General features: G+C 28.7%; 2 protein-coding genes across 6 annotated transcripts in view; both read left to right on the forward strand.

Annotated features, from left to right (window-relative positions):
• LOC132949068 (protein gustavus) overlaps positions 1 to 27,645 on the forward strand; it is a 69,395-nt gene continuing 41,750 nt past the window's right edge. The window contains exon 1 of one of the 5 annotated variants that reach the window (XM_061019835.1): positions 1 to 142. Coding sequence is in view for 3 of the 5 variants with exons in the window: in XM_061019834.1 (XP_060875817.1) it covers positions 17,001 to 17,047 (47 nt within the window). In the remaining 2 variants the exon portion in view is untranslated. Of the gene's footprint in view, positions 143 to 8,394; positions 8,531 to 16,905; positions 17,048 to 23,032; positions 23,058 to 27,645 lie in introns of those variants that run through there. The other 4 variants (XM_061019836.1, XM_061019834.1, XM_061019833.1 and 1 more) reach the window with 4 other exon arrangements.
• Positions 2 to 26,936, forward strand: LOC132949070 (chromosome transmission fidelity protein 8 homolog). The gene is made up of 2 exons (XM_061019838.1): positions 2 to 142; positions 26,386 to 26,936. The coding sequence occupies exon 2, from the start codon at positions 26,413 to 26,415 to the stop codon at positions 26,740 to 26,742; it is 330 nt and encodes a 109-aa protein (XP_060875821.1). The 5' UTR covers positions 2 to 142; positions 26,386 to 26,412; the 3' UTR covers positions 26,743 to 26,936.

The following is a 27,645-nucleotide window of genomic DNA, read 5'->3' on the forward strand; positions in this document are numbered from 1 at the left end:
TAGATACCTTTGATATCACGTCGAAAAATCAAATTAACAAAACGTATTTGGTAGTATGCAATCGGCCAGTGACCAGTAGATAATTTATCAAACTTCAAGAACGCTCCGACCGGATCAACCTGGCTCCTCAACTTTTAAAAAGGTAAGCCATCCCCATACACGGAGTAAATTAAACTTGTATGGCTAACATTATGTCTAATCTACCCCTAATATTTAGAGAGGGGTTTTATTGTTAATCATGTGCTTTCAGTTATTTCTGTTCTGAACATCATTGTCTTGTTTGCTAAAGAACTAAAGACTAAAGCCTAAAGGTGTTACTTGTTATCACATTAAACAAATATTATGTAGGTACTGGTAGGTACCAATTATTTTATTCTGATAAAACTGTATGTAAACCAAATTTTGTTATTCCATTGAAGTCTCGACATCGACAATCAACAGTTTGTTTTCGGTATAGGTACCCATGATTACAACAGTTGTTGAAATTTGATAAAAATGATCAACAGTCTGTTTTTTTTCCGGATCTATGTTTAGTTCTTTTTATTTGTTGGTTTATTCATTACTGCTTAATAATTACTATCTACACTATGTACTTATCATTTAGATAACATTGTACTAGGTTTTGGTCGGGGTTATTTAAATAAGATGATAGTTATTATCTTATTGTACTACCACCCGTTCGTACAGTAATGACAATTTTTCAACAAACACTATGTAATCCAAACATTGTTGGTATATTTATAACAGCACAAGTCATGTTTTCTTGACATTGACATACCTACAATTCTAGCATTTCTTTAGCTTTATTACTACCTATAATTATTGTTTCTAACATCCATGTTATTAGGACATTAACTTAACGAGTTATTATCAATTTTTACCACTTATAGGTCTTTAAAAAGTTTCAATACTTTCTAATTGTCTGAAGTTTTTCAAGCAAATATATTTTAATTATAATTTTTAAACTCAAATGTAGGAACTGTAAATCCCATTAAGTATTTAGCCGTTTGTATTTATATCATTTTTGTATGCAGATAAGATAGATAAATAACAATGTCATAACTTCATAAGTAACATTTATTTTTACCTTGGTTCCTATAATATTATAGTCATTTAAATATTTTATTTTAGGTCATTAATGAATTCATCTAGTATTGATACAAACTGATTAATATTTAGGTATTACATTTTTATTATTGTGCCTATTGTATGAATATTTCTAGTTATGATAAGAAAACATTGTAAATTTAAGATAAAAATAAAAACTATTTTTTTTTCATTGAAGTTTATAACGTATTCAAATTATATAATAATTATTTATGTTAAGTGGTAGGTAGATTTTTTAATCGATGTTCAGTTACTTTAATGCTAACTATTATTATGCTATCAAATTTGAGTGTGTTTGTAAGTATGATTGTTTTAAATACCACTCATATCTATTATAACTGAGATAATAACAATATGCAGCTAAACAAATGAAGGTAAACTAGTTGGTACTAGGTATATATTTTTTATTAAGTAATAATACCAATAATATTCAGGTCTCAGAATTTAATCTATTTTAGATTCTGAGTGGAGTAATGAATGTATTGGTTTTAAAATGTGTATTTCTATGTCATAAATGTTTGGGTGGATTCTGGTAGAAAGTTGGACATAGTTGGTACTTGCCCCCCCCCCCCATTCACAAGTATAATATTCCCAATATTTTTAAATATAAGTAATAAGGAAATGTTAACAGAAAACACCAGAAAATGGGAATATTTGCGCAAGAGTAGTTTTTGAAAAAATTGATTTTGGTTTTATGGTATAAAACCAAAATATATAACCGTATAGATACTTAAATTTTCAATAAATATTTAGGTATAATTATGATCATTTTATATAAAAATTATTGAAAAAACCGTGGTAAAAATTCAACAAAATTTAATGTTTAATCAACAAAAAACAATTTTTCCTTATCCAAGTGATCCATTTTAATACAGTGTCATATTTATGTGTAAATTAATTATTTCGACGTTTTAAATTTTGTTTACATAATTGTATGTTATTGAGAAACAACAAAATTCTAATTACAATTTTTTTATAATTTTTCAAACTTACTTTTTTGTGTGACGTTATTTTAAATTGTATACTGTACCAGAACATTATTCGTAGTCTTTTGATACTTAGGAGGACCAGGACGTCACACCCGCATGTGTTGCCTCCGTCTAACACACGTACAGACAAAACGCGTTTACGCAATCTGAGTATAAATCGCTCAAATTTGGTTCTAGAGTAAAAATACCTATCATAAAATTGAATTGTGACAATATTTCTGAGGGCAAGTCGTTGCGTTTTTTACATTATATCTAATTATATCTCATTATATCGTTTAGAATTAGCAAACATTAAAACATTTTTAAAATACCTTTAACTTTTCAAAATTTTAATTTTTTAAAAAAAACTCAACTTCTTGCCCTCCAAAATATTGTCATCTTTTAATTTTGTAAAAGGTGTTTTTATTCTAACACCAAAGTTGAGCGAGTTCGTAAACGCGTTTTGTCTATGTCGTACGTGTGCAAGACGGAGACAACACAAGTGGGTGTGACGTCCTCTTAAATCGAATTTTAATCTTGTAATTAATTGTTAATTAGTTATAACTAATAAATACATATTAAAAGTTTAGGTGGTGGAGTAGAGAGCACCTTCCTCGTACCCCTCAAAATGTAACCCCACTAGTCACTACTCCGGTTTTTTAAACTTAAAAAAGGTACTTTTTGTGTTCTAACTAATTAACTACTAGTTTGAAATTCGATTTTGCGTATCAAAATACTACGAAAAATGTATGTTGTCATAGTAGATAAGTAAATAAGTAAAAAAATACCTATTTAAGATAAGAAATTATAAAAAATATTGTTCTGTAATAATAATAAAGTATGATAAAATAAAATTTCAAAAAAATTAAAACTGAACTAATGAGTGTAGAGTACACTGTAGACGCTGGCTTAATGGAGCATCCTGTTTTTAAAAAATTAAAAAAAATTATTCAAAATCTACTTCACAAGAATGTAATTTTTTGGGATTGCGTGGGAGAGTAAACTTACTTATATTTGATGTACCTACCATAATAATTAAGGATGTACTACTTGTCTATGTATATTATAGATTATTAATATATATAATATTAGAATATTACGATAGAGTTTTAATATTTACTAGTGTTTTTTGTACACCATTTGTACTATAGGGTTTTAAGATAATACCTAACTGTAAACACAAGGTAAATATAATAAATTATATAGCTAGTCGTAGTAACATATTATCCAACATATCTCATTTTAATACTTACAATATTTATGTATAGATTTTAAATTCAACAATTATGTATTCTTTGTTATACGTAATACTTATTTAGGGCATTAAAAGAGCTCAAAATGTATTGCACCTCACTGATTAAAACACAAAATTAACTACATAGATAAACTGAGACGTTATTTTAAGATTTTTTAGAAGCTTGTGAAATATTACATATCAATGGTGTAGAATTTCAAAGAATTATATTGTTTACCAATATGAAATCTTTTTTATCCTATGTATCTGATCTTTTGAGTGGTAATGGACTTCTGAATTATGATCTTTCTTCCTTTCGTGTCTGTATAAATTATGATAATTATTTTAGTAGGTATTGTATAAAATAATATTATTTTTGAAAAAAAAAAACGATTTTCCTATTTCATTATGTAACTTATTGAGATTGGAAAGATTATTTAAAATACATTAAAGTAAAGGTGATGGCAAACAATATTTTAAAATAAAATGTATACATTTTTTTTATTAAATAGGTAAAACAACAAATATAATTTACAAATACAATATATTATGTTGGTGTATCTATCTACTTATAAAATTGTTCCTTTATTTTGTATAAGTCTATACACTTAGAATTTCCTTAATGCGTCAAATAATTCCGAGTGTTTACAGCCTCGTGTAAGGCCATGGTGAGCTAGTTTTTACCATGTTGGCGGTGTTAGTCCAGTTTAGCAGGTTTGTTATTGATAAAAGTATAGGAATAAAATATCATAGCTACTGCAAAATCACGATTACCATACTTCCTTGTGACTTCACTCGAGCTGTTCAACTTGTCGAGTTCACCTTGAAACTGGTACTTTATTTATTCCAGTATTAGGTATATAGTATTCACAATTCACACATACACGACGCGGGTCATTGAAACAGACTGCAAACAAATATAATATTTAATAAAACTTAAAAATCTGCCGAAGTTTTAAGTTTTTACTGTATTTTTTTTTACTATATTATATGAATTGTATTTTGTTTTTAAAATTTTTTTAATATTTAGATAATAGATGGACATTAATAATGTACATATCATTTACACCTATTATAACTAAATTATTTTGAAATTCGATAAATTACCAGCTATTAAAGTTGTTCATTCTAAAAAGCTGAATAAAAAGCTCATCATTTGATTGTTAAAATATGCTACTTACATTTTAAATTCTGAGGGAAAAAAATAAATTATGGATTGGTTTTTTCAATTTTTTTGTATCTCACTTTTTAAGTTAAAAAAAAAAGCTTCGATTTACAACATTGAGGGTGGTTTCCTGTAGCAAATTATATCTAGTTAATATTTCGGTTCAAAGGAACCAGGTCAATTTTTATTCATCTTTATGATATTTATAATATTTAACGAGAATAAATCAATTTTAATAATATAGATTTGTTGTGAACTAATATAATATATTGTAGTATATTTTAGTACATTGAACTTGCAGTGACTTTCAATCAGGCGATCGCTCTCCCTACCTAACGCATAGTGTGATGTTTTATTTTCAAGTTACAAAATACCCATAATTCTTAAGTCCTCATTTTGAAACTGTCTACTTAATTAAGTATTTAAATATTTAATACTGTATAAGTATTTGGATTGACACTTTTAAATATACACCGCAATTTATAGATCGCTTTGCTGCTGCTAATAGCTATGGATTTTGTCATTTAGTTTAATTTTAGTGTTATTATATTGAATAATCTATATCAAATAAATTAAATTTGTTAATTGTATTGATCTGCAATACATTTTTTATATATTATAAGTCTATTTAGCTAGCCTAACGTCTGGGTTTTATATAAGAACGGTGTTTTTATAGTAGTTTATACTAATTTTATTTCGCTCCTCCCTAATCCCGTGGATTTGACCATTAGACACTAATTGTCATTAAAGGTATCTAATTGCTAAAAATCAATTCAAATAGGTTTAACGTAAATTGCATAGCATTAATTAATATAAATATAAATACCTAAATGTTGCATGTACCTATCAAAAAGTTTTATTGCCTAAATTAATTACAATGGCTTATTGTTAAACAACTGTTTCTACTAATAATTGCTCAATAATAAGCTAATATTGCCCTGCCCGTGTTTCTATGTTGAGCACGGCAGGCCGTAGTAGAGGTCGTCGTATTTAGGTATTAAGTTTTTATTAGACTATTACAAACTCATTGATTATTTTATACCCTGTACTACAGCCGAGTCATGTTTTTGAAGGAAACCACTGGTATGATGCTACATTACTCACAAACTGTGCAATTTGTTTTGTTGATATAATGTCGCCAACCTTCTAATTAATTGTTTAAAGTTATTAGGTTATTATAATTTTTACTTTTTTTTATTATATAATAAAAATTACAAAAGTTTCAAAAATAGATACATATTTGAATAGCATAAGAGTGTAAAATTAATAAACTACTGATGTCTGAACATTTTTAAAAATAGATAAGTGATCGTTTTTTGATAATTTATCTAATATAATATACTATAACGAAGTCTATTAGGTATCTATATAACTTATTAAATTAACTGACATTGTAGATTTAGTGTATTCAGAAAAATTACTACATATAGACATGTAGAGCTTTACGTTCATCTATCATGCACGGCATATATTATGTACCTACCTACCTACCTCTATTACCTAATTTATTGTATAAAACTACTAACTACGTTTATAACTTGTCATCAACCAGTTAAAATAAAAATAAATAGGTACCTATCCAATTTTTAAGGAAATATATAAATATTTTTGTCATAAATGCATTAAATACAAATACGTCATAAAGATGTTATTGAAGAATATTAAAGACTTTTAATTCTGTGGTTTGGTGCAAGAAGGGCTAATGTCAAAATATAACATTATTGGGTGGGAAATTAAATTTCATAATAGGCAAATTTTTTTTCATTCTTAATTTTATGAATTATTTTTATTTTGCGAAATCAGATAATATATTAATATTATTTTGATATTGGCATTCTTGGTGGATAATTAATATTATGGCCAAAAACTAAAGTACAAAATAAACATTTTTTAATAATTAAATAACTCAACTTTTTTATTACGATCTGATAATAATATCCATTTGTACATAAATAATGTTAGTAACTTATATTTATAAATTTTATTGATTGATTTCGAAATTGTCAATATCGTGGCTTAGAAGGCATTATGAACAATATATTTATAATACGTAGCCAATGTCGAGATATGCTTGTAATATATATAGGTTCTTCTATATCGATTAATGTCAAAATGGGCAATGTATGTATTGAGTTGGTCATACTGCATTAGAGACTGACCGTTTTAACACAAGTAACATAATACAAAATAATGACATTATTTAGTCAAACAATCTCTAATTCGTCCAAATGTGACATTTCTTGCACCAAGCCACAGAATATTATATATATTTTATATTAATATGTTTACATTTTAATGTCAGGATTATTAGCACTACAGAGGATTGGGTATATTGATTGATCAATAGTCATTTTTTTCAATTTAATTATAATAGTTCTTAATTAATAATAAATTATGTTTTGAAAAATGTTCTAATTTTCAAATCAATTTTTTAGAAATGAGGGTGTGAAATTCAAAAATGTTGCTCAATCGATATCATATATTTTATATAGGTAAATTTTACTCTATATTCAAATATGTTTTTATAATATTTATTGCTTCATTACATAAACTTTACTGCAATTGTGACGCAAAATGGGTAGTATTTACTATGTTGCACGAGTACGTGTAGAAGAGAGAACCATGGCTTAAATATACAAGGTTATTGCACATAGCCTGTATTGTTTTCAAACAAAATAAAATGGTGGCATAAGGTATGGTACATGGCTTAAATATAGGCATTCTCCGTATACGCTGCCATTTTAATTCCATAACGTGATAAAATTATATAACAGGGGTACATAAAGATAAAATGTCGGTACCCAAGTTATAGTTGATTAAAAGTAACATTATTCTTTTGTACACAATAACAAATTTTAATTCGCGCGAATGTTGGTACCTACAAGGTATATTGCCTATTGATATGATATTGAGTTTGAGTAGAATATTTTAATAATGTAATAACATAATGATCTCTTCACTCGCTGTCCATTAGGAAAATATGTACATTTTCCCTGTTTACGTGTTTATTATTATTGCATGATCAAAGTTTAAGACCTAAGAATTTTTTTCTACCATGTATCGACAATACAAATAAAAAAAACATACATCATAGTGAAATCAATACATTCATCTCCTCTGCTCAGAATCTAACAAAATGTATATCCATCGTGTATCACGAGAAACAAGAAGACTATAGAAGTGAATTCGGAGGAAGGATCGATTAGGGAAAACGAAACAATAGAACAAATCTTCATCGAATATTTGAATAAGTTATAAGACGATACCTATTGCATTATTATTGTAATATATTATTATTATACACGTCGTCGCCTGTAGAAACCGGTAATACTGGGCAGTCGGCCCGGGGTGTTGCCCGAGCGCTGAGCGATATGGTTCACTTGTGCGTCGGCCCGTTTTTTTGTTCTTCGCCAGGAAGGAGACCTTATCGTGCCTGTATCATTATATTACTGAGTCTATGCCTATGCCTATGCTGCCGTCGCCACCAGTACCACTACCACATACGTCTTGGTGTCGCGTTGAACCGACGTCGTACCACCACCTGTGCGCGCGCGATACACGAGCAAAAGCGCGCCCGATGAAGGAACGGCGGCCGCGCAGATTCGTTGAGCCGCAGAGTAATGCCGACAGCCGGTTGATTCGTCGACCGACGCCGTCCGTGTGGTGCACAAAATACTACTTGCGTGCGCGCGTTTTCCGTACGTGATTTAACTGGTCCCGTTGTTGTCATTATTTTACCATCGATATCGTCGCCACCGCCGTTGTATTTTCGTCATCGTTAATGTTTATTTTAATATTATTTATTCATTATAATAATAATATTATTAATAAATAGAAAGAAGAGGAAAACTTCTTTTTTTTTTTTTTTGTCGTTCGGTCATTCCCCCGTTATTTTAGTGCGCCGTCGTTATTGTTGTTGTTTCTGTTGCTGTTTGAAAACTATCGTAATAAACCATACAAAACGAGCGAGACCGTCAACGAAAATAATATAATATCATATTGTTTTATTCGAACCGACGTCGTACCTACTAGTTTCGATTCCACACCACACGAAAGGTACGCGAAATTTGAAAATATATAAATAATAAAATAGTATAGGTATCTACAACATGAAAACCTAACAGTGGTTGGAACGCCAGAGAATTTAATATAATATATATGACTGTTAGTAATAAATTAATAATAATAATAATAATATAATAACCATGATCGAAACATCATGTAGGTTCGTCATTGTGTATGTGTTCATGGCTTGCGTCGTATGTATGTGTTAACATTTGTATTTTATGCTGTAGTCATTGTATTTGTAGACTTCACGAGTCACCAACCTTAAACAAATGGTCCTAGGTTGCGCGTGTACTCGGGAACGGACAAAACGGATTTCAGAGTCTATTGTTATTACAATATACGATATACATGCGAGGAAGCACGTTCTAAACAGTTGTTTAAGTAATCATGTGTAAATACAAATTCTAAAAAAAAATAATACACTCTGACGTCGGTTTGCACAATAACGAGACGTAGTTGTGTTTTCAGTTTATACTTCATACCATAATATGAATTCAAGAATCGAGTAACATCGAGATATGTAAATCTTTAAGACCTAGATTATTATTGAAAAGTATTATTTTGAACAATTTGTGATATGCACATGCTGTTTTTCAGTTTTATTCTTCTGTAAAACCCCTATTTTATTCAATTATATACATGTTTTGTATAGGTAGTATTATGTTACGTTTACTTCGTTTTTCATTGTTTTTTTTTAATACTGCCATAAATACGTATAATATTTAGAGTTTATTGTATTATTATTATCACAATACACTTATCTACTATGTGAAGCACACTGATAAACATAATGCTCACATAGTAGTTAAAGAAATTCAATTATACATTTGTACAAAACACGCATGTATATACCATAATTACGTATAATACCTCATCCAATTATTATCTTTGAGTATTTATGACGTCAAAAGTTACATGTAGGTGCATCGATCAACGCTGTATATTAGTGTATTGCAATTAGTTTTAAACACTGATATCAAATGACTTATTCCTATTTTGTTAGGTATTTAATTACTGTATTTGTAATTTTTTTTATAATGTTTACTGTTTGAAACACTGAAATTATAATGTTGTTTTAAAAATAAGATCTGATAAATAATATGGTCAAGCTAATTTTTAATTCATGATTCATCGGTATATTTTATTAATTAGGTATTCTTAATTTTTCATATTTTTTTGCAATTCCTGAAATTAAAAAATCCACTCAGTAAATAAATGAATACACTTACCTATTATTAAGTCAACGGCTATTAGGTACGACTTTAAAATTTCTGATCATACAAATTATTAGCTAATAATAATATTCAAGTATGCCACATGCTATGCCACGCGATACCAGTTATAAAATAGTTTGTAGTCGACAGTCATGCATAATATTAAATATATTATCGTCCACTGTTCAAATTCTATAGAGGCCAGAAAGGAATTCTCTATACCTGAACAAGACAATAAGACCCTTTACAAATGGATAATAGAGTATAGATTTTTATTTAAATGTATAGATTAATTGAATGTAAATAAAGCTAATTAGTAATCAGTAATCACCATGTAGTTGATACTAAAAACATTGTTTTTTATATACTGCAGTAGTACAGTCTATTTATAATTATTTATTTTGATTTCAAATGAATACCAATTTTATTTCCGCATAATATAGTAAAGATGAAGATGGTAGTATGTTTAACTAGATGTTATTAATTAAATATGTATATAATAATACCTATATAATATTTCTGACGTATAATATTGTGGAAGTTAATAGTAGTGCATTCATGCTCACCTTGGTCACTCAAGGTTTTCTTCTTCAGTTCTCATTTTGCACTGCCATAGTACCATGTTTAGTTTCTTTTGTACTCGATGTGTTGAAGTAAAACTATACCGTACTTTTTTATTTTTTTTTTAGCGTATCTACCATTGTATAGTATGTCTTAATTATATAGATATTTATAGATCCTTTTATTTAATTCAGTGTTATTGATTTTATTTTAAGCTTTAAGCAAACCATTGGTCAATTATTTTTTAATAAAAATGCTTCAGTTTAATACTTTAATAGTTTAATGTTAGTTACTGGAAACAGCTAAAATGAAATATTAAATAATAATAACAACATCATTATTCATTACAGCATATCATATCAACTATTTTGTTAGTAAAAACATGGAATAAATTATAAATTCTGTGTACTTAAACACATATTTTAATCTTCGTCTTTTTATTTTAAAACGTATAGTATATAATATAAATACATAAATGTATAGGTATTTATACTTTATTCAGTTTATTCATATGTTTAGTATTTTACCTAATAGAATAATAATATAAGTTTTATTTTAACTTTACTATAGATTTTATTGTTGAAACGATTTTGTAATAGTGGACTGATAATGAATTTTAGATTATCGTTGAAGGTTAAAGTGGGAAAATTATTTGGTTATAAATAATAATTCAGTAGATTATATAAAGATAGGTCCGCATAAAGTGGCTTCATGCCGCGCTTCAAATACGACATGCGAAAATTGTATTGCGGCATTATGTTGTATTTTTGTCGCCCCTACTTTGATGAAAATACGTCCACATAGCAGCATGGCATGGTGTGGTATAGATGTATTATGCATAGTGATGTAGTTTTTGTGGTTTTTTATGTAAACCTATGGATAATTTTGCCGTTCGGCATCCAAAACAGCTCTGGAAAATGATATTGAGACAAACTCATTCATGCCGTTTCGTCTGAACCCGCCTTATAATTCGAATCTATGATGTGAACCTATAGTGGTGACTGGTGAGGCATAATTTTCAAAATGTCTGTACAAATACCTCAAAGCTATTGATCTGAATAAATCGGCCAAAAGTGACGAAATATTAAAATGAAAAATAGCTAGGAGTGACCTTTTATTGAACCTAAAGATTGTCAAAGAACATTTTTTACGATATTTCAATTTTAAAATAATGCTCATAACTTGCTTAAAAATTTTAATATCGTAAAAAACTGACGTTCAGGCACAGTTGGGTTCTATTATATGTTCTAATATGTTGTACGTTCTACGTTCGTGTAAGAAGTTGACAATAAATGCGAGTATGACGACGTCCTTAAATTATTGTTTAACTTAAAAGTTAATATATAGTTATATATTATATTATAGTTATATATATAGTTTATATATACGTAATTGAAGTTGCAATATGCATTATATCTAAATATGTATAAAATATTTTGTATACCGTGTTCTGTTGAATAGACAATAGTTGCTAATTTAATTTAAGATTAGCTTACATAAATTGTGATCTAAAAGAACGGTAATGCTACTATAGCAATATTTACTGTAACTTTGAAATATTATATATTTAAGTGCCTTTTATAAAAATACGAGTCGTTTATTTTAATATTTTAATTCTTTAGAATAGGACTCCTCAATTTTTTTTAACACAACATTTTGATCACTTTCTTTATTTTTTTAAATGTTTAATTCAATAGAAGTTTGAAGTGTAATAATAGTATAGGTAGTAACTAGTAAGTACTAGAATAATAGTACTTATTACTTAAACATGAGAATAATACCATCAGTACTCGCGCGGATCACGTCATGGTCAAATCACCCTACAATTTTTCTATATACGAAAATGATTTCGGTTTTATTTTTGTTGTTCCTATACCTAGAATTGTTTATACATATTTATATTAAAACGATTTATAATTAATGGTAATTATATAGATAATGTAGGTACTTATATATTATATATAGCATGATATCCTAGTATCTATCCTTATTTCTGATCACAATTATGTATTACTTAAAATGAAATAATTAAATAGGTATATATTTGTATTTGTTTGTGTATTTTTTATTAAAATTAATGATATTTAGATTAGCTATTATCAAAAATGTCTCAAACAACACATAATGTAGGTATTTGTTCATTTTCACCGAGAACATAACTATTTATATTTATTAAAAATTACTTAATATTAACGTTAAATATTACTAAGTAGGTACTATCAGTATGAACAACAAAGTAGGTTCATGGTCATTAAAAATAATAATATCATAGTATATAGATTTTTAGCTAGTTACTCATTTACTTTTAGTCGACTTAAATAATTATTATCTTTTCAATTTTAAAAATAATTTAATTATGAATTCAAATTAGTTAAAAACGTCTATAATGTCTATACTGCTCATATTTTTAACTTAATTGGTTTATTTAGTAAAATAAATCGGGAAAATGTTTGGGTACACATTATGTGATTTCTGATCACCTTCCTAATAACGGGTTTTGTGATTTGCAAGGACAATTTATTTACTTCCGATGTGCGTTAGCGGAGGCGATAATGACCCCGACTGCGACAGATATTAACTTTACTATTGCAAGATATCTTAACTAAACAAAAAAATATTGTAAATTTTAAAAATAAAGTAGTACTACAAACGAGCTATTGTTTAAAATATTGTATAGGTATTTAAAATATCTAAAATAAAATATTCTTTAAAATAAATATTGAAAAATTATAAGAAACATAATTTAAATATTTTCAAGCGTAATAATGAATTATAAAGATTGTTTTATATATGAAGCCGATTGCACCATTTTTTGTTAATAAATGAAGATCCTAGTACTTTTATTTAGTATCAAAATTGTCATTAGTGATTTACCTTCCAATATAATATTGTTAAATTTCTACAAAAATATATGTAAGAATTATTCAATTAAAATAAATAATATTTAGATTTCTATAAAATTATATAGCAAGAATCTATAAATACATATAGCACTTGTACTAATAAAAATTTATTAAATTTGAACACAATATAATTAAAACAATAAATCCTCTTTTATATGTTTTAAATAAACATCTTATATTTTTATTGATTACTGTTGCCGTAAATACAATAAATCCTCTTTTATATGTTTTAAATAAACATCTTATATTTTTATTGATTACTGTTGCCGTAAATACAATAATATTATTAATTAATTTGTAACCTATCTTTAACTTTTTAATAACATGACGTGATGTTTAGCATTTGGGACTTATGTACTATTGTGATGTAGCAAGGTTATCATTATTAAATATTTCCATTTGTGATCCTTTGTAAACTTATGTTTATTTGAATATAGTGATAGTTTTATTTTGTATTTTTTTATATTGATACAGTGAGTTTATTAATTTTGAATTTCCGTTTGACTAGTGAAATGTTTCAATTATAAGACCATTGTATTATCAATACGTACATGATTAATTACTGTATATTATTAATCTAAATTATTGTATCTATGACAAGACAATAGTATGATTTTTTTTCATTTACTTATAGGTACAATTTAAAGATTCAAATGTAATTATTTATATGATATTTTATAGGAAGCTATAGACGTTCATAATATGTTCCTTAAACATTAAATAACCGAATCAGTTAATAAAATATAATTGTTAAAATAATTATAAGGAAGATACTTCATTGTAATTGTCTAAAAAATGTTCAAAGATTTCAATCGACCATCGGTGAATAAATTAATGCATACAACATTTTTTAAGAGCAATGCATATTTTTGGGCTTTTCAAGGGCAGGGTAAATGCATTTAAGTAAACTTATAAGTTACAAGCTATAATTAATTTGTTGTGTAACTAACTTATTTTAATTATTTTTGTATTGAATTTAAATGGCATGATAAAATTATTATATAAATTGACAAAATAAATAAATAATAAATATTTTGTGATTATGTAAATCTTACAAAAGGTCGTACATAATGGGGACATCAGTTACCTATTATATTTCCCATATCAATATTTTGCAAACAATAAATCTGAATTAAATGTCCTTGATAATATTAAAATACAGTTTTATTACCTATGGGCTATAATAATTTACATACCAGAAATAGAATTATAAGTATTCACATTTTAATTTAATTTCAAATTTGAATAAAAGGTATAAATTCTAATAGGTACTTTTTTAACTGATCGAAATGTAGTAACTAATAATAATGAAGTTTGTAGAACATTATTAAGTTGTATCGAAATACGTGCTGTTTAAAATAATTTATATATCAACTTAATTTATTGTTAATTATTTCTTTTTTATATGTATAAGTAATAAGTATATTAAAGTATATTATAACTAATGACCAGAATTATATTATGGATTTGTATGTTCATGTTCATACTAATGGTAGGTATGCATTATCATAGGGGTTTGAAATGTGGTCGTATAAAATCAAACTGATTTCATAAACCTAATTTTATTTTGCCTTTGAATTTATATTTAAGGGTTTAGGCATATTTTGTTAGTTACATGTAATTTGCATATTTTATACATACTTATATATAAATAAACATAAGATGAATGAAAATAATATTTCTTAAGAGAATGTCAGCGCACCATTTGTTTTCTCTCTAACACACGCGCAACATAGACAAAACGCATTTACGCAGAATCATTTTTTCTATGTTTTTCAGTAATCTTAGAGTAAAATCACCCATTACAAAAAAGATAAAGAATAATATTTTTGAGGGAACGGCATATCGATTTGTCTGAATATTGTCTCTAAACAATTTTAACATAATTTAAATGTACAGCATTTTTTTGTTTATTTTGAATGTAAGTCGAGTACAAAGTCAAATAACAATACAATTTAAAATCGATATGTCACTCCTTCAAATATATTATTATCCATTTTTTTTCTAATATTAATTTTACTCTAAGATTACTTAAAAACATGAAAAAAATGATGCGTTAATGCGTTTTGTCCATGTTGCGCGTGGTACAAAGAGAGAAAACAAATAGTGCGCTGACATCCTCACATCCATAACTTACGAACCTTTTCTTTTGTCTTTCAAACAATCTACATCTCTGTATACTGTCTACTTAAAAATAAGTATTGTGTTCTGTAGATGTTTATCAATTATTTTTTTTTATAGTTAAGCATACATTTTTCAATGTACAAAAATGCATACTTTAAGATTTTTACTCTCCATGTTAGATATAGTTAGCACCTTTAGTTTTTAATTTCCTTAATGTTTATTATAGAATGAACTTGTAGTATGTGTAGGTAAATCGTGTACAATTTAAAGATAACAACATAATATAAAATATATGTATACTTTGTAATTTGTATATTTCGATCTGTTGTAATATTATTATAGCAACATAGGTAAGAAAAGTGATGAAAACAAAATCAAATTTACTATGCTTGTCATTTTATTTGGTTTTTTTTCTGTAAATTGAGCCTATATTACTAGACGAAATATTATAATTATGACAAAAATAAAATATGAAGATAATATATTAGTGATAGCCGATAACTATAAAAAAAAGTTAGTACGAAAGTTATAGTACGAACCGATCTTTAAATGTTCGGTCGAAATATTGAACTAATGTAATCAAAATTCGAACTATAGATAAGTATATTGAATAACGATAAGAATTTTTTTTTATTATTACCTTCATACGTTGTTCATTATTTTGTACTAAATAATAAAATTATTAATAATACATTTATGAAAAAGCCAAAATTAACTTTTTGAAATTTATTTGTTTTGGGTTCGAATAAAAATCTGTGTTTTGTTCCGTTTGAATGATGACACCGGAAAACGGAATATTTGCCGAATGCAACGATTGCTGGTGACGTGTTGCACTTGCAAGTACAAGAATTAACCCGGGATGTCATTATTATACAATACTCGAATGGGACGTCCAGATTGCGATGTCTCGAAACGCGGCCACTTAAACTGTGTGTGTGTGTAGTCGCCCTTGACCTAGAGCCCTAGATATTAGCTCCCCACCTATGTGTGTGTGTGTGTGAGTGTGTTAACGGTGACCACCACCGTGAGTATATGAACCAGTGTGGGGTTCCTTGAGCTAGGACACAGCGCGTACACGCAGAACAACATCATCGCCAGTTTTGACCACGCGACTGCCGAGAAGTTATTGCGACCTAGTCCGGCTGTCAGTTTGCACCCGCGCGTGTTGGTGTGTGCGCAGTGTCAGCGATACAAATATTTTCGCGACGACTTGACTCCCGGATGGTTTTTATTCCGCATAATATAATAATATTATTACGCACATGCAGGACATTTGATTTATAACAGAGTAAGTCTTTGCGTCTGTTTACTACTTCTATACGTATAGAACCGCGTTTTGTGTTTCCCACGTGTGCGCCTCATCGCCCTCGACGGGTTCGATAGGTCTTGTCCGATATGCTCGTACACGGTTATAACGATGTGCCAGAATAACGCTCGTTGTCGACGTCGTTGTGCGTTAGTGTCGTCGTACCGCGAGCGCTGAACGAAATATAATAATAATATAGCATAATTATACCTAGCAAGATTGGGTTGAATTAATAATAGGAACACCTGTAGTGTTGTGCACGTTTTTCGCGCAAACGGAAACTTTAGATTTCGTTGTCACTGGATCGTGTGATTACTGCTGTAATAGACAGATGCACCATCTCTCTGCGCATGGGACATCATAAACTCGATACGATCCGCCTCACGATTTCTTACCGGTAGGCCATTAATATTTAACACTCGTAAACCACATAACATTAGTATTATTTTAAATAATATGGTTTTAATTCGTAATTGTTATATTCTTATTTTTACTATAATTTTATAGATATGTAGTGTTAGTTATTATTAGTTATATAAGTTATAATTTATAACTTATACCTTATGAGGCACTCGTGACTCGTAACTTATGATACTTATGAGACTTATGTACTTAAAATTATTTGCCAACCTTAAAATATATTTTATAAATTAAACCGAAAAGAAGTGTCAAATATTTTTTGTATCAACAGTATTGATACCAATAATAGTAATACTTCAGTTTCTCCAATGTATATTTTATTCAATAGTTTTTTATTTAAAAACAAGATTGAGACAATGGATAATGCCTTCCAGACTTATTGGCGTTGTTGCACATAACCTTAAGCGTCCGGTGCTATTGTAATTTTGTATACAAAAATACACTACGGGAATAATGATCCTCTTCTGTAGAATCAACCAAACTTAATAATTTTTTTTTAACTAATGTAGGGTAATTTCTACAGGCCGCATCAACATTTTCATCTCAAACTTCATAATGTCTTTAAAAATAATACAATTTTAAGCGTTTTTTTATAAATTATATTATACAGTTATACCCATAGATAATAGATAATGGAAAGACCATCAGCGAGCCTTACATAAGCGTTCCTGAATGATAAGGTATGGAGTAATATATATTTTATACCATGAATAAGTAATTTTTTTCTCTTCTTTTTTTATTTAAAAGCAATTATAAATTATTTAAAATTAATAATTTTTTTTTTTTTTTGTACAATAATGTCAGTATACAAATTTCAAAATTTCAAATAATTGAATGATTCAAAATTCAAACTGCAAATAATATTTATTTGATAACATTAGTACATAGTGATAAGTCAGAATGGTTACCTATTGGTTACTATTGGTAACAGTGGTATTGCTGGAGCTATACCAAAACTTCGGAAACGCTGCCCCATTGGTGTTTAGTATATAGGGATGACCATCATATATTATCTATGATTATACTATTATTTGAAATAAAAAAACGGAGTTCAATGTGACCTGTAGGAAGTCTTCTTCTTATAGATAAAAAAATAGTTATCAAAATCCGACAATTTTACAAAGCTTGAAAAGTATTCCCTTAAAGTAATTTTTTTTCAATATAATATACCCTATCAACCCCCCTCCCCCTAAATAGGTATCGGGCAGTAGATTAGTGGAAAAGTTTTGTTAGGTACTTTGGACTGGAAATTTTATTTCAAATATGTGAGTGTTCAAGATCACTTGATAATGATGTAGATATACTTTTCATAAAATAGGATCCTCTACGTTTTTATTATTTAATATAGTGAGGTAAAAAATCTATATTAACTTTTATAGTCTTATAAATATTTATATTTTAAATTAAATTTAAATATAAAACGTGTAAGCCTAAAATGAAGTACGTTGACATTTTTATCTTCCTCTTACATTCTAGACAAGGCTGCAATTGCCGTTAAACAAATCCAACGACATTATATTATTCATTAGTCATAACTATTACGTCTGATAATGTATATTATAATATCACATGAAAGTCACAAGAATATTAACGGAAGGTCACATCCTTGCTCACGCCCTTATTCGTTCAATATACTCATAATAATTGTAAGACAAGGTTAATAATACATTATTATCTATGCTAGACAGAGAAAAACCTAATGAGTAAAATAATTATAAGGTTTTTATAATCTATAATTTTATTTAAAAATATAAAATCTTAATAATTAATGTATCCAATACAAATGTATCACATAATATTACAGCCCATTTACAGGTAATCAATAATTTAGCTTAATCGTTTTATGCGTACCTATAATATCCATGACTAATAAGCTTTTAATTTATATTTGCTTACTGGGCCACTCTACTCTAATATATTTTCTCTGTAGAGACAAAACCATTTTGGACGTGTAAACTTAATTTGAAACGCAGGCTATACAAATACAAATTATTAATTTCTAGTATATTTCAGTAAACCATACTAATAATTTTAAATATTTTTTACTTGAAATGGGTACCCTAAAGTATTAAAACAAAAAATTATGATTAATATTAGGTAAGTAGTAATGCATATAGTCAGAAATATTTCGTTTATAAAGACAATATTATAAAATTATTAATATCAATTAGCACTTTTAAAAATATTAAAATTTGTTGTGACTTCTTATTTAATACTTAAAACAATTATAAAGCAATCAGAAATACCTTATCACAATTTAGATATAAGATACTTCAATTGAATCTGTAATTACAATATTTATTTTTCAATAAATATACAGTTTTTCAGAACATCCTTCTTGGTAAAACAAATTGTAAATTAAAATCCATCATTATTAATTAACATATCAGTACATCACCATTGGTTTAATATATAAGTATACTAGGTGTCTACTGTCTAGGTATAAAGAATCTGTTTATGAATTATTGCATTCTCCCAATACTATATAATATAGCTGTATCATACATTTATACTATATAATTGAATAATATGTGTAATTATTTTACCTTAAAAATTTGTCTTTAATGGATTACTAATTTTGTTATTTTTGCGTTGGTCGAATGCAGGCATCTTAAAATATTATATAAGAACTCCGTATTATTATAATATCGCCGGTCTCATAACTCATAAGTCATATTAGTGTATCTACATTATAATACTATTATTTTTTTCATTATTATTACGCGTTGTTGTTGTTGCTAGTGCTGCTACTAAGCTGCTTATTCTGTTTAACATTATATTGCCTCCAGCGAATTCTTCGTACTGCCTAATAAAACGCAACGTTGCCAAACAGAAAAATCTTTGTGTTCAGTTCGTCTCAAAACCGCACGCGCAAAAAAATACCTTGTACAAGGAAAAACAATGTAATATTAGATAATATAATTTGTCTTGGCTGTTGTCTTGCATTTTCCAGCAATAGTTTATTGGTTTGAATAATGGTCGTTTTTCTTTTTTTATTTTATAACACGAAGTGCCAACTGCCAATAGCTTATTTCCTCAAAGTTAATTGTAATGTATATTTAGCTAACAACAATGAACGTTACATTGACGACGTATGTATATTTATGTTGTGAAACAAACAATTATATTATATTTATATACTTAATATATATGCGTGTGTGCTGCAGCGAAAAAAACATACAACGCAAGGTATAATATAAGTACCGTCTGTATTTTATTTGTTTGCTACATAAATCGCTTTGGCTTAAAGTTATAACTTATAACCAATGACCTAACCACTAGGCATCCTATGTTAATACAGTGCTACTGCAGATATAATACTTATACGAGGTCGGTTATTAAAAAAAAAACCAATTTTTTCGGAGTTAAATATGACTTCGAGGAGGTCATCTTGTATTCTAGTGTCAATCGATGTTTGTCTTCCTACTCTACTATATGGAAATAATCTCAATGTTGAAACCGGAATGACTCACCGGATGTATTTATTCATAGTGTTCATGTTTACAGTTTTTTTTAAGAGAAAGGTTTTGCTCCCTTCGAAGATCTTTTAATTACTATGTACTGGCTGTTTTATTTTATTTTGCTAGCTGTTTAATTTGTTGATTAGTCGCCAAATGTTGATAATATTAACTCCTGAACGATAATTGCAGCTTTGCTTATTATGTTTATATCTATTTTTGTTGGTAGATCCATTCTATTTGTTGTCTAGGTTACTCTATGTTATTTTTGTTTTTTTAAGATTTTTACGTCATTAAGTCTCATCAGGATGACCACTTAATTTTTACAATAAATAAAAGGTGTTCAAACTTAAGTTAAAAGTATGCTATAGTATTAAACACGTTGACCAGTTACTTAAAATTTAAAAAAAACCATCGTTTGTACATTTTAAACTTAAACACTTAAATAAGAAGTATTATTATAATTTAAATAATTTATTGGGTATTTCGCTGTACATGTAAAATGTATTTTAATTGAAATCTGTAAAAACATTAAATTAATTATATAGTATAGGTCCAGTTTTTTTTTTATATAAACTAAGATTATTTATGTATAATTCTATACGTTTTTATAAAGGTACATGATTACATGAAGCTAAAATTATAAAACTAAATGTTTTTGACTAATGAAATTCAGTAGGTAGGTATGTTTGAATTTGTATTACTAAAGCAGTAAACACATTTAAACAAAATAAAAAAAATGGCACGGTGTTTTTTGTTTTTACCTGTTTAACTTACGTCCGCAATTCGCCCAAAACTGAAATTACCTTCCAGAACCAGCCACTTGTACTATTTTTTCGTAATCCACAGTGAACTGTTCTTGCTATTCTTGATATCTAGATTCGCCAAACTGTTTCATATAGAATAGCACTGAACCCACCTACCAGTTACCTAACATAATCAGTATCGACATTCATCTGATTTGGACAGTACGTAACCTTTCCGACGTTTGCGTGGCACGGATTTTCACTTTTTCTACCACTGCACTGTTTGAAAAAATACATTTACTCTACAAAAAAAGGTAATTTTCCAACGCTTCAAACCGCCATCGAGTATTAAACTTTCGATGCAAGCATGACAAAAAATACGTAGAAGGTATAATGTTAATAAAACAATATATTATAAAGACAAAATTATAACTTGTGACAGTTTTGTAATAATGATATTATGAAATTCATCCGTGTTATTACTGTTTTTATAAATAATGTTGAGGATTTACAGAAATAAAATTTTATTTTATTTTTATTTTGCGTAACTTATTAATAGTCCCAGAAAAATAACAAAAACATATCATGTAAAACCAAAGAAAGTTTCTTCAATTTCTTCTTATCGGATAAGAAAATGTGTCGGTACTATTATTTAAAAATTCAAATAACTAACCAAAGAGCAATTATATTAAATATAATCGATAATAGTTTACATGACGTATAAAATGAATCGTGTAACCGTGTAGGTTCACGACAAGTATTTCGTGGATTTTCGCCGTGTAGTGGGAAATGTCGTGGGAACAGTACTTGTAGGTACTAATATTTGGTGTTTGGTATTTTCAGTGTTTGTTATTCGCCATCTTGCCGTGAATGACAATCATATTTATGTATCGGTCATACTGTCATAGTGATACGGTATGTGCAGATTTAATAGTCAAATATCCGTCAAATAAAACCAGTTGGACGTGCAACTTAATTATGGAGGTCCGATATAATACCCTTCAGTAGGTTTAATTTAATTTGTATTATTTATTGTGTGGCAATAATATATATTATATTGTATGGTTATACTTCATGGTGAGTACTGAGTAGTGACTAATGAGTACTCTGATATTCTCCGATTTATCAAAATAACATCTGATTTATACGTCATAAATTATAATTACTTACCAAGTGCATTATCGTGTAAACCAAATTCTATACACTTAAATAGAACTTTAATATTGTTTTTATAAGGTGTTATAATACTAAGTAATAGTTATTGACTTATGAGTATATTCTTAATAGATTCTTTTCTATAAATTGAATCTATAGCCTATTTTCATTATTACAGATTCAATGATTTATTGTACTATTATACTATATTCTTCTAATTTATTCTTTAATTTAACCTAAAAAACAATTATATTATAATTTCTAATTTAATTTATTTATTATTCAAAATCCCATTGTCAGTATAACCTAATTTTATCACAGACTATATTTTAAAGTAATCTTTGAATTTAAACTTTGGTGGCATAGTGTGACCGATACTAGAATTAATATTTGTTTAAATGTATTTTGAATTGCCTTAGAAGTTAGAACTTGATCAATCTTATTCTTGTAGTAATTTAATCATTACATTGCTATACAATTTAAAAATACGATATTATATTGTGAATATTGTACTGCGTGGTATTTTATTAGTTTACCTTTACGTTTATACTTTATTGTACCTATAACATATTTTTATGGTGATCGTTAAAAGTAAATTTTGTGATTCATGGTGTGTTCATGGCCATTTGTAAGTATATATGATGTGAGCTAATGACAATATGTATAACGCACTTTCAAGCATGAAGAACACACGTAGACGTAAAAGACAAAAGTATAAATGACTCCCTTATTTACTTTTGAGGTGAATATATTAATTTTTGACTGGTGTTTATAATCTACAAACAAGTGGATAAAAACGAAGTCAAGGCAGAGTTTTGCAATTTGGAAGTTGTTGAGATTATTTCGATCATATACGCAATTTCTAATTTAACAGTTGGAAAATTATTCAACTTATCTTATTAGCGTCTCCTTTTTGTCATCACACATTATGCTACATGACGCCATCAATGAATATTATTATTATATTCGTTCTCATCTCATTGTTACTTTTCAGTATCCATACTGTGTAATGTCTTATTATTGCAATACAATGCAAATACATTATCAGGTGAATAGTAGAAGGGGATTCTTATACATACTATCTTCGTAATATTACAATGACTATAATATTATTATTATACTTGTATAGCGTAGGTATAGTCTTTATAGTTCGCTGTACATTCTTGTATTCATTGTGGTAGGGAATGGTGCTAGATAATACATTGGGTCAATATTCGGTATGAATTTCAAGGTCCTGCGTGTATGCGTGATTCGAGTCGTTTGTTGCCCAACATCGCGTCAGTTAACGGGGAGAGGGTCAAGGGGGTCTGGACCCCCCAGGGTCTAAATTAAGGTTGTAATTATACTAAACTTGTTCTTCTATAAATGTCCCGTGTTTATATAGGTATAATTTTAAAATCTAGAATTACAGACAAATTGTGAATTTGTTAAATTTAGAGCTGCTGTAGTTATATTAATAAAAAAATAATTATATTTAGTTACATTATGTAATTATTATAATAGTGTTATGTTATTGATAGTAATTATATGATAAATATTTTCTTGAACCGTATACTGATCAAAGTTAAATCAATACATGTACACGAACCAAAATAACAATATTTGCTTATTATTGGTGAACTCCTTAGTTAATGATGTAGTAAATGATGAGTAAATAATTTTTACTTAAATTGTTATTCATCGTTATGAAAACCGCTAGGTATTTGTACATTTTAGATGTATCGTATTGACAACTCGTTAAATATATTCAGATTGTCGATTTTGTGCAGTAATATGTTCTTCTAAAAACTTTGAGGTGGGTTTTTAGTTTCTCGGTGTTTTTCGAAATAGGTAATCAAGAAAAATACTGAAAAACGGGAATAATAAATATAATATCATTATAGAGCCTAACTCTTTGTTTTTTGTATGCAATGGTCAAAGATTATTGATTACAAATTCAACAAATCCATTACATTGATTTACTCAAGAACGAAGTATTCACTCTAACCGTTCTCAATACAGTAGAGTGACTATCCCAGTTTTTTTTTTTTAATATTGCTTAATAGTAGCAAACTTAGGCAACGGTTATTATTTTAGAGTATTTTCCTATATGATTAAGTACTAAACTTTTTTCGAAATTATTAATTTACTCTTGTACATATTGTATAAGTTAAGCAGGCTCGGTCCGCGGTCGACGGTAACCGTGGTCTTATACTATTTTTAAGACAAAAAGTAGGAAAAAACATTGGCCCACCCTATATACTATATTATAGCGTTTGAATATTTATTTATTTATTGCATTTTAAATTAAATAAATATAGGTACCTATAATAATAATGTTATTTTTACAAGTATAAATATTTAAATAAATATATTGTTTACTTACAATACTATAAAAAACATTGCTTGGATATGTTTAGGATATTTTTGTTAATTTAGTTTGAAATGTTCTATGGCGTATAAGAGAAGAAAATGAGACCAAATTTAATTAAAACGCTGCCATCGTATCGTTAAACGGGACACTGTGGAGTTTTATGGGCCCGAAATAGTTGGTTTTAGATATTCAGAGAAAAAATTAATTAAAGTTGTTGTAAAGTCCTAGGGCGGCGAGGGTTGAGATTCCGTATGAAGTTCTCTCTCTTTATAGAACGTTCAAGCGGGTGATACCAACCCTTTATATTTGTACCGAGAGAGAATATAGTGAGGAAGGGCATTTGAGCAATTTTAAAGAGGGTCGGAGAATGACAGAGCCTCTAAAAAAAATAATATATTTTAGGTAGTAAATAACATACCCACTACGGCCATACTATATAATATAAAGTATTAAAGTATTTATAATAAAAGTGCGTTAACGTATATTGTATAATATAATATACTCAATGGTATAACGTTATAATAGTTAATAAATGAAATGTATTAATTAAATTATAAATATGATAGTTAATACCAATGTATAGATTTACCCAAAGACTTTCTCGAGTCTCGTGCGAAAAATAAAAATATGTTTTGAACTCACATTTAGCGCACAGTCGTAACCTTTGATGAAATCTTTAACGCGTGCAGCATTTACGGTCTAACTTGCTGTTAAATAATAATCGATCCCAGTTCGAAAATTCAACAATTTACATTTACAATAAAAGGTCTTTAACGTCGACTCCTTGTCGCGTGGTTTGTCGTGTTCAGCAAAAAATCGATTTGGACGGTTTTTTAATTTATTAATTATGTAATATAAATATGAACTACGTTTTGGCCTCAGATACGTTATAATTATATTATCTATGTATTTATTATTTATCTATATATTTTACAATGAACATTTTGTTAATATCGATTCTGCTCTATTTTTTGGATCTGTGTTTAAAACGGCAGTGTTGTTATAACACGTTTCGGGAATAAACCTCTGTTCTCGTCGGTCGCATATCGGTAGTATGACGTCTTAGTATCTTACTATCGGTTTTTATGTAAATTCGACACACGGTATACCTATCATTTAAATGTAAATGTACCGAACCTCTGTAAAAACACTGCGTAAATGACTTCTCTTATATCACACAAATAGGTTATGATTCGCATGTTTATAAATGTTGAATGCTCCAATGTTGTGTCTAAAGTAGCTTTACTAAATTTTACACGATAGAGCAAAAACGGAATTTGACGCGTAAAGGCGTTGTGCGTAGGCAACATATTCAACTCGTCAGTCGCCATCAGTTTTCGTTGGCGTGACATGTGTGACAAAACGTTCCTGCACGATAGTTTTGAGTTTTTTTATAACATTTTATAGCAATCGTTATTTTTTGGCGATCGACAAACACTAAATAATTGTATTATTATACGCTTGGCCTCCCAGTCCCAGTCGGGGGACTACAATGTACACGGCGTTTGATACTATTTATTTTTTTTATTCTCCCAGATCTGTGGATAGTTGTTGTTTCCAAGCTGTTGTGTTAAACTGGGCACGTTTTGATTTGATTTTGTAGTGAACCAAAAAAAAAAACCAACTGAAAATGATTCTAGTGAAACTGATTGAAGACGGACTCGGATCGCCGCCCGAATGGGCCGCTGTGGAAGTGCAAGGTGAGCTCGAAACCCGCCGGCATACGCCGCTCGAACGCCAGTACGTCGGTGACCTGTTTGCGACCATTCATGATGGCGTGCCCATATTGATCATCGGCCATCATATCCTGTACGGCAAAGCGCAGACGTTCGAGAAGCCATTCGCCGTGATGAAGAAGTCGGATGCGGATGAGTACGTGGTCGAGGCCATTGTCACCAAAAAGTTGCTCTTCAAAAACCGGCCCAAGCCTATCATTGCCTGTCATTCCGAAGACCTTTGAACGTGTCCGGCGCCCAGTATTTGGTCTTTTCCATTAAAATTGTATTATTCGTCGTTTTTACACAATGCTTTATTATTATACAAATAATATGTAATTTATATTTTCCCCCGACATGACGTGATCTGATTTCTGTCGAAACAAAAACTATATTGTAATAAAGTACCTACCATACAATATACATTATTTTTCCGAACTATGCGACTTTTTATTGCTGTAGTTGTAGTTGTATTTTTAGCGCGGTCGCGGCGCTTTGTGCCCCCGACGCCTAAAATAATCCAGCTAAGCAACCCAACTCTCACTGGTGATGTCTGAGCCGCGAGTGTTTCTAACGGCGGTTGTTAGCTGTACGATCTTTTATTTATATTCTAGGAATGCATAATATAATCAATTGAAGTTTGTCATTTTGTATGTACGGACGATTTCGATTTTCCGACGATATTTTGCTAAATTCAAAAGCTATCGTCTGAAAATCGTCTTTCCGCTTGGGAGACGACTCTCACTGACATAATATACGCAGGAATATACGCAAAGTTTGCCGCCCTTAAAAAAATAGTATTATCTCTGTTTTTAAAATGCCCCCTTATTAAAGTTCCCACGTAGGTGTGAGCCTATGTCGCCTGCCCCTTGAACCGGGCCTGAATATACGAACCAATATTGTCATATATTACGCCGTGTTCCATCCAATGCCGGCCTCGGATCCAAACACGTGTTACCGAGTATATTTCGTTAACTTCAATAACGCCATATTAAAATAATTGATGTATTTATCGATAGGAAGGCGGCTTTTGGTTTCGATTTTTTTAGAAAAAGGTAATTTTGTGGAATATAATTTAATACATTATAATAATATTGTGCATGTATAGTCACGCTAATCGATCCACGTCACCGACTGGCGTTGTTGTT

The sequence above is a fragment of the Metopolophium dirhodum genome, chromosome 7, assembly GCF_019925205.1.
Source record: "Metopolophium dirhodum isolate CAU chromosome 7, ASM1992520v1, whole genome shotgun sequence".
Lineage (NCBI taxonomy): Eukaryota > Metazoa > Arthropoda > Insecta > Hemiptera > Aphididae > Metopolophium > Metopolophium dirhodum.

Excerpts from the sequence above, each read along its gene's own strand:
- LOC132949070 (XM_061019838.1), top strand. The coding sequence starts at position 26,413 with ATGATTCTAGTGAAACTGATTGAAGACGGACTCGGATCGCCGCCCGAA.